The following is an 18,308-nucleotide window of genomic DNA, read 5'->3' on the forward strand; positions in this document are numbered from 1 at the left end:
GGGCCAGGAAGTGCCCGCGGGCGCTAACCTGGGACAAACATCCCTTCTTTCCCGTCCACCTGAGAGCAAAGCCTTTCACTGCCTATTGCTCACTGCCTACAGTCTTGGGATGTACTTCATCCAGGTGCATAACTGTTCATGGTTGGGGAGCTAGCCCAGCATCAGCTATTCATTAATGTCAGAAGCAGGTGCCTAAAGTTGGGCTTTAAAACCTCGAGTGTGGCTCCCTAATCCTACATTTTATTGCCTCACCATAAAAAAAAAGGTTCCCTCAAATAGTCATTTCACTCATAAATGATCAGCTGTTTTTGTATTCTGCTAACTCAGCCTCAGCCTTGGGTTCTGCATTCACAGCAGAGCAGTTCTTTTCAGGTAACTGCATTGGAGCCCTTTTAAAGGGAGCAGGGTTCCCTGCTAATGTGTTTGGGAAAGCAGTAGAAGATGGCCCAAGTACGTGGGCTCCTGCACCCGCATGGGAGACCCAGAAGAGACTTCTGGCTCCTGGCTTCTGATTGGCTCAGCTCTGATCATTGAAGTCATTTGGGGAGTGAACCAGGAGATGGTATACCTTTCTCTCTCTACCTGTCTCTACCTCTCTCTGTAACTGTCTTTCAAATAAATAAAAAGGAGGGGCCTGCACTGTGGGTTAGTGGGTAAAGTCGCTGCCTGCAGTGCTGGCATCCTATATGGGTGCAGGTTTGAGTGCTGGCTGCTCCACTTCTGATCCAGCTCTCTGCTATGGCCTGGGAAAGCAGTAGAGGACAGTCTAAGTCCTTGGGCCCCTGCACCTGTGTGGGAGACCTGGAAGAAGCTCCTGGCTCCAGATCAGCACAACTCCAGCCGTTGTGGTCATCTGGGGAGGAAACCAGCAGATGGAAGACCTCTCTCTCTCTCTCTCTCTTTCTCTGCTTCTCCTTCTATGTAACTCTGACTTTCAAGTAAATAAATAAATCTTAAAAAAAAAAAAAAAAAAAAGGATCAATGTGACGCGTCCATTCTGGAGTGGAAGAGAGGAGCCCAGCCAGGAACGTCAGGCAGACAGGAATCAAGAGTCTCTCAGGAGCTGGCCTCTGAGCTACTGCAAGGTCTGTGGCCACAACATACTTAGCAAGGGTCAAGTGTTTTGCAGCAAAGCCAAAAGCTTGACTTTGTGGTTCTGAAGGAGCGCTAATGGCTGTCCAGCTCAGCTGTGCAAACGAAACCACTCTGACCCCTGAAGTCTGTCTCCCAGGGGAGGCTGCGTGGAGGGTTCTTGCGACCTTTTGGGACATTTCTTTGAACTTTCCTGTGAATACATTATTTCAAAATTAGAAATTAAAAGAAGTCTATCATCCAATTATTTTTTTCCAAGACAAATGTCACAAGACTTCAGGCAGGAAGATTAGGAGTTTGCAATAACTGAACAAGAAAAGCACAATTTACATAATCTTGCATTATAAAAGAATCAATCTTTCTAACTTCCACTCAGTTAGAAAATGTGTGTGGGGAATCTGCACCGCACACTTCGCCCAGCTTCTCTGGCTTGAAACACCCTTCCTGGCCCTGGCCTGTGCCCAGCTCTCTGCTCTTTGGCTCCTCTTTCCATCCCTTCTCCTAATGAATCCCTGGAGGGCTCAGGGCCAGTGTCACTTCCTCAACAAAGCTCCCCCGACAGCCCAGGCCTGCATACGCCCGCTCTCAGACATGTCCTCAGCACCTTCTAGTTACTGGAATTAAACAACTAATCCAACTACTCGCCGTGTACCTCCTCAACCAGCATGAGCTCTCGGAGGGCAGAGCCGCGGATGCCATGCTGACCAGGCCCAGCTTTTGTCCTGTGGCCTGGCCTAAGGAAGACAGTGAAGAAACACCTGTTGAATGAAAATACTAGGGGCTGGTGCTGTGGCGTAGGTTAAGCCTCCATCTCTGTCACCGGCATCCCATGTGGGCACTAGTCGAGTCCCGGCTGATCCACTTTTCCTCCAGCTCTCTGCTAATGACCCAGGAAAGCAGTGGAAGATGGCCCAAGCCCTTGGGCCCTTGAAGCCACATGGAAGACCCGGAGGGGGCTCCTAGGTCCTGGCTTTGTATTGGCCCAGCTCTGGCCATTGCAGTCATTTGGGGAACGAACTAGTAGATGAAGACCTCTCTCTCTCTCTGACTGTAACTGTCTCTCAAATAAGTAAGTACAGTCTTTAAAAAAAAGAAAGGACTAAATGAAGTCAAACAGAAGGAAAACCCCTTAAGCCTGGATAGCAGTTAGTTCAACAGTTTCACAAGCATCTCTCAGGAATTTCATGGACTACACCAGGACTTCGGTGAGTTCTGCACAATACCTATTATTAAATATAGACAAAGCGTGAGGGATACAAGCATACCAGACTTGACTCCCGGCCTCAGGACTTAATAATTCCTTAGGGAAAACAGGCATGGCATGTGAGTGCGAAGGAACAGGCTCGACCCTGTGGACTGAGGTTTCCTTGAAAACTTGCACTTGGCCTCGCTGGCCCCGCTTTCCTTTCAGTCCCCATGACCTCCACGCTTTCGCCATCCTTATCTTCCCTGAGTCCACAAGGCACCACCTCAGGAGCCGCAGAGACAGCTCCATCACCCTGAGTCGAGCTCACGCCCACTCCTGTGTCAGGATCTTCCCGGCTCCCCTCCTGGTCAAGGCCAGGCCTATCTCTGACACCTTCTCTTGGCAACTGAGCTCCTGCTCCATGGAGCTGCCACAACTGTTAAGTACTTGTAGGAACTAAGTGAACATGTTAATGAGTAAGTAACAGAAAAACTGAATGACTACATACAGTGAACTTCATTGGGCCACAGACAACAGCACAATGTGGAAAAGTAAAAGTTGTGTGTAACTAATAAACGCCAGAACTCAGATTCAAAGCCGGGTCTGTCTGCGATTCAGGGGAGTTCAGGCCAGCATTGTGTCGCCTATGATGCTGACATCCAAAATGAGCACTGGTTCAAGTCCTGCCTGCTCCACTTCCAACCCAGCTCCCTGCTAATGTGCCTGGGAAAGCTGCAGAAAACGACCCAACTACGTGGACCCCTCTCATCCAGATGGAAGACTGGGAAGGAGCTCCTGACTCCTGGCTTTGGTCTCACCTCAACCTGGCTATTGCAGCCATTTGGGGGAGTGAATTAGTGAATGGAAGATCTCTCTCTCTCTCTCTCTCTCTCTCTCTCTCTCTAACTCTGTAGTTAAAATAAATAAAATAAATCTTAAAAAAAAAATTTCAAGGGGAGTTTGTAATATTCTCCAGTGACAGACTAATTATTCTCTCAACTGTATCTCTCCTCCCTTGAGCTGACGTTGACGGTCATGCCCTTTGTCACACGACTCTACAGCACCTCCCCCAGGACAGCAGAGTATACTAACAAACCACGCTGACTTGGGTGTGGCCCTAGATTAGCTCTGGTCATGGAAACGGAAGACACTGCACTGTGCCATGGTGGAGCTGGAACCTGAACAGCCATGAAAATCGCCAGCCCTTCTAAGCGTCTACCTTCTATGGTAAGAACAGCAGGTCCCTGACGATTGCTCTTCCCTAAGCACAGACAGACAGAACAGACCAGAATCTGACAAAAGGCTAGAGTCAGCCTAGCCCTGCGGCTGAAACACAGCCAACCCACACACCCATGAGTGTGGAACAAACGTTTGACACTGGAAGCCACCGAGATTTGGGGACTGTGTGATAGGCAATGTCGTCGCCACAGAGACCGGAGGTGCCTGCCCGACGACAGGACTGATTTATGCTTATTTCTTTAGGCATCCAGGACACGGCTGGGTGCAGACTGGACACTCCATCAGTACTGATGAACAAACCCAATGCATGACGTGCCTCAGGGACGAAAGGTGAGATGGACACCACTGCTTCTACAGCAAAGCCTTCTCAACCTGTGGGAGCCATGCTGGGCCACGGGAGAGGAGCTCAGGGCGGGCTTGTGCTTGCGGAGGTCTAGGCGCCTCTTCTGGCGCTTTCCACAGAGGCAGATGCTTCTGAGATGCGTCAGCTGCCTCCTGTCAGATAAACTGATGGAGCATTCAGAATGCAAAATTCCTTTCGCTGGATGACCTCAAAACAAACCCTCAACATACTGAATGCAATGAACTGAACGACTTCTCTCTCATTATTTTGGAGTTTCTGAAGTAAATGACATAACTCAAAAAATAAACAGCCGCTGGAGCACAAATTTAAACTTACATCCAGTCTTTCTCCTGTGCAGAGACTTGCATTTAATTTAATTTCCTAAAACTGTACTAACTAACAACCAAGCGCTCCGCTCACGCAGGACAACGTAACAACATCCATCAGCACCACCACAGTTCCCTTCCGGGCCGTGCAGGACACCAAAACCCACAGGTGCCAAGATCTCACAGCACGACCTCACACAACACGTGGCGACCGACAGAACATGTGGTCATGAATTCTTCATTTCATTTTCATGAGAATATGTGAGAGTGCTGACCAGCCATGTGGGGAGTGCCCAGCAGGAAGCAAAGCCAGGATCTGAATACTTAAGAACACACGGAGGGGAAGCCCGTGACACCCCTACAGCATCCACGCACCACTCCGGGGAATATCTTCTGGAGCCGATCCGCTGCGGCGAGGGCCTTGGGCTTCCCGCTCCCGAGGCAGTCTTCAAACTCATAGAGGGGCTGTCTCACGGGGTTGGAGTAGGAGATCTTGGCGTTGTCCACAAACGTGATGTGCCTGACGCCCCAACCCTGTGTGGGAACAGGAGACCAGGGTGGGTTTCTGAGGGCCACTTCACAGGGTCTCTCTCGCAAGCTCTTAAAGGGGTTTTGGTTGGGCGCAGCTCAGGAATCTCACAACCCAGGGCACGGCAGAAGCTGAATTACACAAATTTGTATTCTGATCAAAAGAATGTCAACTTCCTTTAAAAGACAATATACTTATGCACTCAGTGCCTGGCTTCCTGCAGCAATGAGAACACGTACTGTCAGAGCAGGCACTGGAGAAAGATTTAGAGGTGAACCCCATAAGCAGTCCATGGTGCTGTCTTAAAAGGATTAGCAACGCCCCACCCCCTACCCACAACGTCCTGGTTCTCCTTCATGAACAATGAGTACACGCAACACTTGTCTTACAACTCAAGAAAACCCCGAATGCATGATCTGGGTGCTGGCTCACCAGTCCTCTGCCTTGTGAGGGATGGGGGACGACCGTGCACCCTTCCTCCAGACAGAAACAGTCTCGTAATCATCGGGCATTTAGGGGACGGTTCTACATCCTCTCTGGGGTTTCGGGATCTTGCAGACTGCAGCCACTGCTCCCAGAGACTGGACAGGTGCACACTACTGCTGCAGTCCTCAGTCCCGTCACTTATCTCACAGAAAAGGAAATGGAAGTTCAAGAAATGCAGCAGACCCGTCTAAGGCCACACGCCTGGCCGACAGTGCCGCCACCGACTGAAGGGGCCACTGCTCGGGGACGGGGCAGGCACATTTCAGGGGAACAGCAGCCGAGCAAGAGCTCAGATCCTGCTCCCACTCTCTTTCCAGTCGGGACTCTGGGGCTCGAATGGACTGAAGGCGTCAGGGTGACCGTCAGCAGGGACCAGGATTTGTTCCAGTGCTGGGATTGGCAGACCAGAACCCCCTTCGGAAGCCTGGCTAAGGCTGAACCCACTGCTACCTTTTTGGTTTCCTACCCACTCCTAAGGTTAGGCAATCCACCATGGAGAGGGAACAACTGTATGAGAACTTCCCAAGTCACGTGTGCTTGGCTTGGGGATATTTATTTCTGAAATATTCTTGCATTCCCTGGAGCAAGTGCCAAGCGGGAAGCCAGGAATGTGCTGGGCAGTGGGAAGAAGGCCAGATAAGCTGCAAACATGCCCCCGGGAGCCACCCACCAATGGGCTTTCCCTTTGCACTGCTGTGGAATGCTTCCCAGACTAACTGTCCAGTGAAAGAAAATCCAGGACTCGGTGCTGGTGAGGATGTGGTGGCAAGACTGAAAATGGGATCACATCATGGAAGGCAAACTGGCAACATGTTTCTAGGGTCTTAGAAATGCTCACATCTACGGCCCGCACTAAGGCATACCAGGTACAACTACTGCCTGTGGTGCGGACATCCCATATGGACACCAGTTTGAATTCCGGCTGCTCTACTTGCAATCCAGCTCCCTGCTAATAGCCTGGGAAAGCAGTGGAAGATGGCCCAAGCGCTTGGGCCCCAACACACGTGTGAGACTCAGAAGCAGCTCCTGGCTCCTGGCTTCGGATCAGCCCGGCTCCGGCTGTTGTGGCCATTTGGGGAGTGAATCAGTGGATGGAAGACCTCTCTCTCTGTCTTTCCTCCTCTCTTGGTGACTTTGCCTTTCAAATAAATAATAAATGCTTAGAATAAAACAAACAAACAAAGAAATGCTCATATGCTTTGATGTACTTCCAGGAATCTAGCTTATGAAGTAATCTGAAACGCTGGAAAGATGTGATCGCTAAGCTGTTCTCTGCAACAGAGTTGATAAGAGTACGAAACTGGAAATGACACTAATGCCAACATCAGACGACTGTCTCAGACGACTGTGCGACGTGATCAATGCTTCAGCACATAGAGAGACACATTCTACGGCCATTAGAGAGACGCTGAAGTCACCGCTTTCAGCAGCATAGGAAAGTATTTACAATGCTGCAAGGAACATTATTACATATAAAATAATATTTTAAAGCATAATAAACAAACACTAAAGGAAATAAGTGAAAAAGCGGTGGGAACATGGGTGTCTCTCTACCCTGCTTTATGACTGCAGATTTTTCTATAGTGGGTCTACACTAACTGGATAACTTGGAAAAATGTAAAGAAAATTTAAGCACCTGATAGTTCTAGAAGCTCGAAAAAATAAAATAAAAAATTCCACAAAATTGGGAAGAGGTCAGTAAAGACAAAAGTGGACTTTGGGGTGGTGTTTAGCCTGGCAGCTAAGATGCCTGCGCCTCGCGTTACAGTGCCTGGGTTCAACGCCCAGGTCTGACCCCAGCTTCCTGTGAATGCAGACCCTGAGAGGCGGCAGAGGACGGCTCCAGTGGTTGAATTCCTGTCACTCACATGGGAAATCTGGACTGAGTTTCAGGATTCCGCCTTTAGCCCCAGACCAGCCCTAGTCATTCTGGGTATTTGGAGAGTGAACCAGTAGACTTAAGATTTCCATCTCTCTCAAATAAATAAATATTTTAAAAAATAAATCACACATGGCCTTTTAAAAATAGATCTCAATGAATCTGAAAGCAGAATTTGTTTGTTTGTTGGTTTTGCTATAAAAACTACAGGACGAACAGCTAAACCAATCATTTAGTTCCTCAAAACGATCGGAGTGTTATGATTTTTGTCAATCTAAATAAGTAAGCCACAGCAAAGACGACAGGGACGTCTGTGCGCTCGGGGGCCCAGGGCAGCATCCAGGACACACGCATGGTGTGCTCACCTGTGATGCCGCTGCACGCCAGGAATGGGACTGGCATGGGCTGAAACAGCATGTCCATTCCCCCATGCGCAAGGAGCACAAGAGACCCACAAAAGGAAAGAGAGAGGAGAAGCGAGAGGGGCACCTGGGAGATGGCAGAACTAGAGAGGCCCTGGCTTTGAGGGGCCAGCAGCCCCCGCCCACTCACCATCAGGGTCCTGGCCACATTGCAGCCCAGGGTTCCGGCTCCCAGCAGCAGACACTTGGCCGACACCACCTTGTCCAAATCCAGAGTAGGGGCCAGTCTCCAGCACATCAGCTTGAGGTTGAGATCCACCGACGACTCAGCCAGCCTGGAAGACGAGAGCTCAGTTACTCAGCCACCGACTGGTACGCCGACTTTGCCTGAAGGATAAACCAGGGCACTTTTTCACGGAAAATGGAATTAAATAAGCTTATTTTGGTACAAGAAAATTTCGAAATCCATGCACAGGTTTTTCATGACATGCAGTTTTCATGAGCTTTTTGAAGGCTTCTCATGTACAGGGATTTCAAAGTTCATTTCCACCAAAATAAACTTATCTTTCCATTTTATTTTCTAAGAATTTGTGTTAAATGCCCACATAAAATAAGTATGGGAGAAAACAAGCAGCAAATAAAGGGGGAAATGGGAACCAAAGGGAAACAAGGAGACCTCACAGTGGGCAGGGAGGGGAAAGGCTGCTGCGAGAGCGCAGACCTGGGCGGCTCTGCTGATACGGAGCTCCCAGCAGCCCAGGAGAAAAGGGACGCATGGCCAGCAGTCAAGACAACCACACACCTACTGGCTGAGAGGAAGTCTTCCCTGGTACTGAGAACAGAAACTTCTTCCATGTCTCCTTAACAGAGGTGCACTTCCAGCCACCCTTCCACCCAGTGCTGGCGTCCATGAGTGTTTCTGTAACACGGGCCAACAGGACAATGCCAATGGGAGGTGAACAGAGGACCAAAGCTGACACAGGGACGCACAGCTTGAAGCAAGGACAAGATCTATACTGCTGGGAAGAGCCGGTGAGCCGTGTGCAGGACACTCACAGTCGCTGTGAATGGCCCCTCTGGGATGGACCTGTGCCGCACAGAGCTGGCCTCACGTGACCAGGTGTGCATCCTGGTGATGAAAAGCCACACTTCCAAAGCACGTGTACCTTTTAGGGTCCATGCACCCGCTGACGTTGACCATCCTTGGGCCCATGCCTCCTTTCTGGTTCTTTTCCCATCCGACTGCTTTGGGACAATCTTAAGGCAAGCAAAACACTGAGTTTAATGAAGGAGGGGAGATTAAAGACACGTAAGGCAGGCGTCCTTACAAAGGCTGCAGTGGGAAGTTTCCAGTCCACTCCTTCCTCAGAGAGCTCTGCGGTCCTGAATGCCCGGCTGCTGCCGCCGTGGGCTCCCCATCGCCCTCAGCACCTAGGACTCTTGCTAGAGAACCTCAGAGGCAAGCACTGGCTTCCGGTACAGGCGCTTCTGCAACAGCTTCAACCCTGGCCCCAAACACCTCAACTTCTGCTGTGATGGGAAGTGTGTCGGGAAGTGGGGGGGGGGGGCGGGGAGAGGGAGAAGGGGAGGGGGCGGGGGAGGGAGAGGGAGAGGGAGAGGGAGAGGGAGAGGGAGAGGGAGAGGGAGAGGGAGAGGGAGAGGCAGACAGACTCCTAACTGGGGCAGGGTGAGCGTCGGGAGGGCTCTGTGCTGAAGCAGGAGAGGCCAGTGTACCTGCGCACACCTCTCACTGCACTTGCTTGGGACCTGAAGCTCTAAGGACAGGATGTCCACTCTGTTCCCCATCCTGATCACGTCCCTCTGCTCAGCCTCTCGACGCCGTCACTGTGCGCCTGGATGCGGATCACAGTCAGAGGTGACGGGCCCTCTGGGAAGCTGCCTTCTCCTCCACCCTTCAAGCTCGACCTTAGCCATTCAGCGTTCACCCAGCCCTGACTGCACCCTTCACTGCTGCCCTCTTCCTAACCCCTGCCTGGGGATCTCTCACTCCCATTCCAGCAGCTCCTGAGCGCGCCTCATTAGTGCTCTGCACCTTCACCTCGTACTTCTATTCTATACCCAGGGCCCACTTCCACCCAGACCTGGAGACTCCCACGGCAGATAAGGGCTCTGAGAAGCCTGGAGGAAGGAAAGCACCTGACCTGACCTGGGTTTGTGTTTCTTGGAAGCACGGAGCTCTCCGTGTCTCCTTCCACCACCCTCTGACACCAATTAAAATCCCATGGAGCGGGGCTGGCACTGTGGCATAGCAGGTGAAGCCACCACCTGCAGTGCCAGCATCCCATGTGGGTGTGGTTCGAGTCCCAGCTGCTCCACTTCTGATCCAGCTCTCTGCTATGGCTTGGGAAAGCAGTGGAAGATGGCCCAGGTCCTTGGGCCCCTGCACCCATGTGGCAGACCCAGAGGAAGCTCCTGGCTCCTGGCTTCAGATTAGCTCAGCTCTGACCGCTGCGGCCAACTGGGGAGTGAACCAGTGATGGAAGACTTCTCTCTCTCTCCCTGCCTCTCCTTCCCTCTCTGTGTAACTCTTTCAGATAAATAAATACATATCTTAAAAAAAAAAATCCCATGGAGCACAGTCAGACACATGCTGCTTATTCTACCAGGGCAAAATTCTCTTAAACTGGGTGCCAGCATGGTGGTGCAGTGGGTACTGTATCTGAACACTGGTTTGAGTTCTGGCTGCTCTACTTCCGATCCAGCTCCCTGCTACTGTGCCCGGGGAAGGGAGCAGAAGACGGTCAAAGTGCTTGGACCCCTGCCACCCCAGTGGGAGACCAGCATGGGTTCCTGGATCCTGGCTTTGGCCTGGCCTGGCTGTTGTAGCCATTTGGGGAGTGAACCAGTGGGTAAAGATTCTCTCTCTGTAAATCTAACTTTCAAAAGAAATTAAAATAAGTTTGTTCTCTGAGAGATCCTGGTTGCCCTGGAGAGCACTCCTGCTATTCCCTCACGTTCGTGGAAGCTGCACGCCTTGCTCGTGGGAGCTACCTACTGCCCTGTCTTCCTGTGTCTCAGGGCCTCCATCACCCTCCCAAATCCACCGCAGGCCGCCCCGCCAACATCGCTCCAGCGTCTGTCGCAGGAGAGGCTCTGAGGGAACAGAGCTCCCGGCTGGGCTGAGACAAGGGCCTCGGGGGAGCAGCCCTAAGCCTCTCACTGGCTGGTGGGTCTCTCAGGCCATTCATCTTTCAGATTCCTATCAGCACCTCCATCTTCCCTTCCTTGGGAAACTTTTCGCTTCAAAATTCGTTTAATTTTTTAAATCCTATTGCTCAATGTAATTGTAGGGTCCAGAAGGTGTTGATTTCCTTTGCATAATCTTTTGTGGCTGGGGTAGGATGACTAAAGGAAAACCACAGGGCCAATTATCCTTGCAAGCTGCCTGGCTTCCAGCTTGGCTGGGGCTGCTGCTGTCACTCACGGCAAGGAGCCACACAGAAATATCCCTTCCCATTTTAGTTCAGGCACGCTGCTGTGGTCCTGTCCTCACGCCGTGAAAAAGGAAAACTGAAATAATACATTTGAGTTCTTAAAGGGGTTAACACTTCAGAGTTCTTCAGCGGAAAAAGGAGTTCAGCCTTGTGACTAATTCATATTTTCCTACGAATTATTCTCATAACCATACTCATTTATTCAACACAAAAATCCCTCTCCAATTCCCAGCATAGGAACCTTTGGGACCACAGTAAGCAGTAACTCTTAAGTTACTGAAGTTCTTTTTTTTTTTTTTTTGACAGATAGAGATAACCAGTGAGAGAGAGAGAGAGAGAGAGAGAGAGAAACAGAGAGAAAGGTCTTCCTTCCGTTGGTTCACCCCCCAAATGGCCGCTATGGCCGGCGCTATGCCAATCCGAAGCCAAGAGCCAGGTGCTTCCGCCTGGTCTCCCACGCAGGTGCAGGCACCCAAGCGCTTGGGCCATCCTCCACTGCTTTCCCAGGCCACAGCAGAGAGCTGGATTGGAAGAGGAGCAACCAGGACTAGAACCCGGCGCCCATATGGGATGCCGGCGCCGCAGGTGGAGGATTAGCCAAGTGAGCCATGGTGCCTGCCCCAAGTTACTGAAGTTCTTAACAAATCGGTCTTCTCCTGGTACAGATAAGAAATCACAAGACAAAAATACCACTGCAAATGAAAACATCTCTGTACTCAAAAGACCATGTCCACTTCTAAGAAAATCTGATGTTCTGTAAACTGATCAGTGGAAAAAAAAAAAAAAAAAACACTGTAAAGATACATGCCAGTGACGATCCAGCATGTCTGCTCCCAGGTCTGAACTCTGAGAAAGTATTCTGGGGAATGAGGTGCTGCCCACCCACAGTGGGGAGCCAGGACGAGCTCCTGAAGGGCAGGGTTGGGAGGAGGGTCTCCCCCAGCTCTCAGCACTGCTGCTGCCGAAATGCTGCATCTCCCAGCTCTGGAGGGGGCCTGGCTGCACCACGAGGGGGCAGCACAAGACGCAGAATATCTAAACTAAACTCATACCACTGCCCTTGCAACCAAGGGATGTCTTGCAAATACTGAAAGGTCCTTGCAGGCTAACACATTCAGTTCACATTAAGATACAGAGTCGTACCTTAGAACAACCCCACCCCCACATCCCCACCCCAGGCCCCTCATCCCAGGAACAGTTACTTGTGGGAGTCCTGCCCGGAAGATACACAGTCTAAGGGCAGGAAAAGGTTGCAAAGCATTCCCTGTATGCCTTTTTTGACCCCACATTCACTAGTTTCCATGAGCGAAGGGGCAACACAAAGGCCACATAACGTTTTATTTATTTTAAAGTTTTATTAACAGCTAACAGAGAAAACATGCTCTTACATGAAAGGCAGAAGAAAATGTGCCTTTCTCTAGATAATCTGCATTTCACATCAAGCATACAGAAGACACGGTGAAGGCATTACTGGGTGGGAGAAAGCCTTCCTCATCGGAAACATGCAGCAAAGGCTACTGGGCCTGACTGACAGCAGCACCAAGCACCAGCCACGCATGGGGAGTGGGGAGTAAGAGTAACTCAGAGACTTAACCAGAAAGAAGCAGAGCAAAGTGGCTCATCGCAGGGTGTCCTAGTGGCCTGCCAGGCAGAGAGACAGGCCAGACATGACTCTGTAACTCACTGCCACCTCATTCTCCTAGACTGTCTTCAAACTGTGGTTTAATGAAACATAACATGGAAGCTGTTTCAGAACGTGCCAGAAGAGGGTGCTAAATCAAATGCACGCATCTGAAGACTGCAAAAAGGCAACAGTGAAGACTCGAGACCAAAAGGCAAGCAGCTTCTGCTGTGACCAGGCAGATCTGTCAGTCTTTCCAAGAAGCCCACCTAAGGTGTCAGCGCCAGGCCACACAGTCACTGATACCCGCAGTCCTCCCTCACCCGGGCTCACTCCGCATTCTGAGTCAGCTGGGGCAACCATGGATCCAAAAGAGTCAACTGGCCGGCGCTGCAGCTCCCTATGCTAACCCTCCACCTGTGGCGCCGGCACTCCGGGTTCTAGTCCCAGTTGGGGTGCCAGATTCTGTCCCGGTTGCTCCTCTTCCAGGCCAGCTCTCTGCTGTGGCCCGGGAAGGCAATGGAGGATGGCCCAAGTGCTTGGGCCCTGCACCCACATGGGAGACCAGGAGAAGCACCTGGCTCCTGGCTTCGGATCGGTGCGGTGCACTGGCCGCAGCACGCCGACTGTAGCAGCCATTTGTGGGGTGAACCAACGGAAGGAACACCTTTCTCTCTGTCTCTCTCTCTCTCACTGTCTAACTCTGCCTGTCAAAAAAAAAAAAAAAAAAAAAAAAAAGAAAAGAGTCAATGGAAAATTTCAGAAGTAAACAGTTTGTAATTTTTTAGGTCGCATGCTGTTCTGAGCAGTGTGACAACATGTGGCACCGTCCCACTCTGTCCTGCCTGGGCCATGAATCATCCCTTTGTCGTCGTCTGTGGGCTGCACACACCAGCCACCCACCAGTCACCCAGCAGCCGCCGGCGCTGTCAGACCCACCGAGCGGCTGTGACCGTGCTGCAGTGTTTGTGTGCAAGGAACCCTTATGTTACCTGATCACGACCCCCAGGTGCAACAGTGTTGATGCTGGCAACCTGGACGTGACAAGAGAAGCCCAGAGGAGCTTCCTCTGAGGGGAAAGGTGAAAGCTCTTGACTTAAGAAGCAAAGAACAAAAATTGGACACTGAGGTTGCTAAAACTTAGAGTAAGTTACTCGTTAGTATCTGACTGTGTCTCTTTTATAAGTTGTAAGTCTGTATGCATAGGGAAAAACACAGTCTACACAGAGTTCATGGTTCCCCATATCCACTGAGGGAAGGGGATCTTAGACTCCATTCCCCGCGCCTATGGCAGGTTGGAGAGGGCACTGCTGACCAGGACCTGGGCCGATCCAGAATCCTTCTAACCTCTGAGCTCTAGAAAACATACAAAAGAGATTTAAAATTCCCCACACCCACCCACTCCCTACTTTGGACATACCCAAAGATTAAAGAAAGAAATGTGACATGGAACCATTGAGATGTCTTGAGGAACAAATTAAATAATACGAAGGTACTTCAAAAAGTTCGTGGAAAAGCTGAATGACAAGGTAAGTTGGCTTTGGTTAACAAGTTAATTTTGGTTAAGTTGATGGCAAGTTAGTTGTGGAAAATTAAATGGCAAGATAAGTTAATTTTGAAACCCATTTTTTCATTACATATTTTCCATGAACAAGATAAAAACTTGCATGGATGTCAAACATTTGCACCAAAATAAACTTTTAATTCTATTTTCCACCAAGTACTCCTGTACATGTGAAAGTACTCTAGAGTCGATGAACTCAAAAGGCTTCCATAGCCTTGGAAACTCATGACTGGAGCATAGGGAGATTACTGATGCCATAAACAGGAGTGTCAATTTGTTAAGTCAACAACAGGAGTCACTGTGCACTTACTCCTCATGTAGGATCTCTGTCCTTAATGTGCTGTACATTGTGATTTAATGCTATAATGAGTACTCAAACAGTATTTTTCACTTTGTGTTTCTATGTGGGTGCAAACTGTTGAAATCTTTACTTAATGTATACTAAACTGATCTTCTGTATATAAAGAGAATTGAAAATGAATCTTGATATGAATGGAAGGGGAGAGAGTGGGAAAGGGGAGGGTTGTGGGTGGGAGGGAAGTCATGGGGGGGAAGCCACTGTAATCCATAAGCTGTACTTTGGAAATTTATATTCATTAAATAAAAATTAAAAAAAAAGAAAGTACTCTAGAAAGCAAATAAAGCATGTAAATGTGAAGGATTACTTTGGGCACAGGTACAAACTGCACTGGGGTTATGTAAGAAGGCAAACTAACAGGGAGTAATTTACCAAGCACCTGCAATCCCTGTTCTCACACAGCACACAGACGCCTCATTAGGAATCCACCGTGAAGTGGCACTCCTGACACCTGCGCACTCAGTCTGTACGGAAATACAGATGTGCATCTGAGTAAAAACCTGCGTATGCAGATGCACATGCATGCACACAGACATCTACGTAAAACGCCTCTCAGCCTACGTTTCCTAACTCATAGACAGGTAACGGCCACAGAGTCCAGGTCAGATGCTGAACGTGGACGAGGAAGCAGCACTGTGTTGCCTGGCTGACGGCCTGGAGAACAGGGCCACACACAACTTGAAGCATGGGACACATAAAGACACATGTGCATCCAACTGTACCCTTCCTTTAAGAAGGGCCAGGAATAAAGATTGTGCGTTACATACAAATAAAGATGACTGAAAATGCTGCCCTGGGAAAATCTCCTGGTGACCGTGTTTGCCTCTGTCCCAGGCTCAACAGCTGAGTGTGGGCTCTGTTCAAAGGAGCTGTCGGCTCTGGCAAAGAAGCAGGAGCTGTGCCTTTCTCTTCCTCCTGCTGCCATTGTGAGGGGATGAAACGGAAGTAGAGCCGACTCGTTTCTGACAAATGATAATTATACGCATTCTCAAAGACTGGCAAATTACCTGGGCTAAATGCCATTTCTGGAAGCTTCACTTCGAAGATGATGCTGTGGGCGACGTCCCTCAGCCCCTGCATGGTGCGGTCCCGGAAGCAGAGGACTTCAACAGACCGGAAACTGCTACTCCTGCCGTCCCGGGTTTTGGTTATTTATGAAGGGAAGGAAAAGAAAGAGCTCACATAAGAGCTTCAGCAAACCAGCTGGAGAGAATTCAGCTCATTGTAATTATGCCTGACACCCTCGAGGGATGGCCTTAACCTTGGAGGGGTGGTTAGCATATTCATGCGCGCTTCTTTTCTCCAAGTGCTTGGCGGCTGAGTGCTGAAGTGCCCGTGATTTCTTCTAGATGAATTTCATACAGCAACCGCAGTGCACATAAATAATTCCAAGAAATGCATCTTCCAAATGCAGGGAGGAAAATGCTCACAGGATAAGGAAAGAAGCTCCAAGACACAGGCACCTCTGGTCCCAGGTCTCTCCGCCTCAACTTCCACTTCATGAAGGGGTATCTCACCCAGTGGAGGGGAAGCCCACTTGCGGTAAACAGACTGAACCGCGTGGGTAAGTGGCAGATAACCAGTCCCCCTCTGGGGGCAGTGCATCCTGGATCTATCTCCAGATTTCTCAATAAGCATGTTTATTAGGTAGAGCAGATGCGAGGGCTGAGTCTGAGGCATCCGGCAGCCTGCCTCAGCCCTTCTCTCAGTCCTGCACCACCCTTCTAAGGAACAGCCACTCCAAGGCCACACCTGGGTTTGAATTTTACATACAGGAAGCCATAGAACACGTGAATTTACTTCACAAAACATCGTTTTAAAAAATGCATCCATGGCCGGTGCCGCGGCTCACTAGGCTAAATCCTCCACCTTGCGGTGCCGGCACACCGGGTTCTAGTCCCGCTCGGGGAGCCGGATTATGTCCCGGTTGCCCCTCTTCCAGGCCAGCTCTCTGCTGTGGCCAGGGAGTGCAGTGGAGGATGGCCCAAGTCCTTGGGCTCTGCACCCCATGGGAGACCAGGATAAGTACCTGGCTCCTGCTATCGGATCAGCGCGGTGTGCCAGCCGCAGCGCACCGGCCGCGGCGGCCATTGGAGGGTGAACCAACGGCAAAGGAAGACCTTTCTCTCTGTCTCTCTCCCTCACTGTCCACTCTGCCTGTCAAAAAATAAAAAATAAAAAAAAAATGCATCCATGTAGATGGCATGTATCAGCGGTGTGTTCATATTCATCGCAACAAGAGCCCCACTCTCGGGCATACGCTACAATTTACCACCCATTCCACCGCGGGAGGGTGTGTGGGCCTCCACGCTCCTGTCTGCGAGTTCTGCTTGCATCTCCGCATGCAGTTCTTGCACAAAACACTGAGCCCCACGTGGTTTTGAATCCGGGGGATTTTGCTAAACGCTGTTGTGGCAGCATTTGTGACTTCGGATTGCTCCACACCTTCAGCATTTGGCACACTCGTTCTTGCCAGCCCACTCTGGTTGGCTGCATGGCAGTACCTCATTCTGGTTTCAGTTCTGTTTCCTTGATGACTAGTGATGCTGGTGTCTTTTCAGATACCTTCTGTGTCACTTACGTTAGGGTCAGGAATAAAGGAGGATGGAGGCAGCAGGAGAAGCCATCAGACCGTGGGAGCGGAGGGCTGCCCGATTCTGGAGCCAGGACCCTGTGCACCTGCCCATCTCAATCTAGGGTATCTTCAGTGCAGTCTGAACAGAGTCTGTGACTCCCTAACGGACACGCGTAAGGACTCAGCACCAGCAACAGGAAAATGCATGTGGGAAAACAGAGACAGACAAAGACAGACACACAGACATACACATTCTTGTAAGTACCATCTGTGGGCTGCCAGGACCAAAAGATTCCTCAAAGGCCATCCAGGGTACTGTGCTAAGTTACAGGGATCATAGACTCCAACTGTCATCTGTGAACAGAAAGGAGTTTCTCAGTGAGACGAGTTCCATGTCCGATGCCCCACACAGACATCACTAACGCTTCCTCTCTGCCTGCTCCCCCTGCTCTGCAGAGTGGTAATCAGACACTCGGTGCAGGGCTGCAGGGAAGCCAAGTCAGCGGCAGGATCTCACCTTCAACTACAGAACTTCCTCGGGGCAGGGGCTGTGGAGTCAGGCTCTGCGCCCCCGGTGCCTAGCACTGGGCCTGGCAGGGAGGGAACTAGGAGCATCTGCAAGGCAGGAAGACTGGAAGGACAGGGAGCCCAGTTAACTGTCAGGGCTGCAGAGAACACCCGCGGTAGGACACAGAGTCCGTGAAAGCGGCTCATTTCTGGGTAATGAGAAAATCCAAACTGGGCCACTATCACTGTAAGTCTAACATCAGGTGGAATGGAAAAGCCGGTGCCCTTGATACGGCTGATACAGTTCTCTCCTACTCCCACTGAATTCAACTCCAAATACCGGCCAGGGCTCCCCTGGGAGAAACACACTGCGCCCCCTGCTCCTCTACCTAACATATGATGTGTTTCCTTTTCCTGTTCCCTTCCTCTCAGCGAGCGTCCAGCACTCACATCTGCAGCTGTGGATACCAGTCTCCAATCAAGAAAACCAGGGCTTCTTGGACACAAGGCCAATTCTAGGGATACAGCTGGGAGCATCTTGCAGTACCAGAAGATAAGGAGGTACTCAAAACACGAAAGGATGGGGACACACCCAGGGCACACAGGAGCCTGATGATGGGGACACACCCAGGGCACACAGGAGCCTGATGATGGGGACACACCCAGGGCACACAGGAGCCTGATGATGGGGACACACTCAGGGCACACAGGAGCCCACTGAACAAGCTCCCAATGGCCGGGTTTGGAATAATCCAAGACATAAGATAAATAACACAGTGTTGGATT

At 50.5% G+C, this 18,308-nt stretch overlaps 1 protein-coding gene and 1 non-coding gene across 12 annotated transcripts in view; both read right to left on the reverse strand.

Annotated features, from left to right (window-relative positions):
• The window catches only part of ATG7 (autophagy related 7), a 221,684-nt gene that overhangs the window by 148,157 nt on the left and 55,219 nt on the right, over positions 1-18,308 (reverse strand). For 8 of the 11 annotated variants that reach the window (XR_011379654.1, XR_011379656.1, XR_011379655.1 and 5 more), the window contains exons 8-12: positions 17,281-17,369; positions 15,448-15,569; positions 8,609-8,699; positions 7,633-7,777; positions 4,562-4,720 (exon numbers count right to left, since the gene is read on the reverse strand). Coding sequence is in view for 8 of the 11 variants with exons in the window: in XM_008260431.4 (XP_008258653.1) it covers positions 4,562-4,720; positions 7,633-7,777; positions 8,609-8,699; positions 15,448-15,569; positions 17,281-17,369 (606 nt within the window). In the remaining 3 variants the exon portion in view is untranslated. The remainder of the gene's footprint in view (positions 1-4,561; positions 4,721-7,632; positions 7,778-8,608; positions 8,700-15,447; positions 15,570-17,280; positions 17,370-18,308) is intronic. The other 3 variants (XM_070051104.1, XM_070051105.1, XM_070051103.1) reach the window with 1 other exon arrangement.
• Positions 12,091-12,224, reverse strand: LOC127492556 (small nucleolar RNA SNORA13). Its single transcript, XR_007922066.1, has one exon. It is a non-coding gene; the product is annotated as a small nucleolar RNA SNORA13 (small nucleolar RNA).

Source organism: Oryctolagus cuniculus, chromosome 10 (genome assembly GCF_964237555.1).
Source record: "Oryctolagus cuniculus chromosome 10, mOryCun1.1, whole genome shotgun sequence".
Taxonomy (NCBI): domain Eukaryota; kingdom Metazoa; phylum Chordata; class Mammalia; order Lagomorpha; family Leporidae; genus Oryctolagus; species Oryctolagus cuniculus.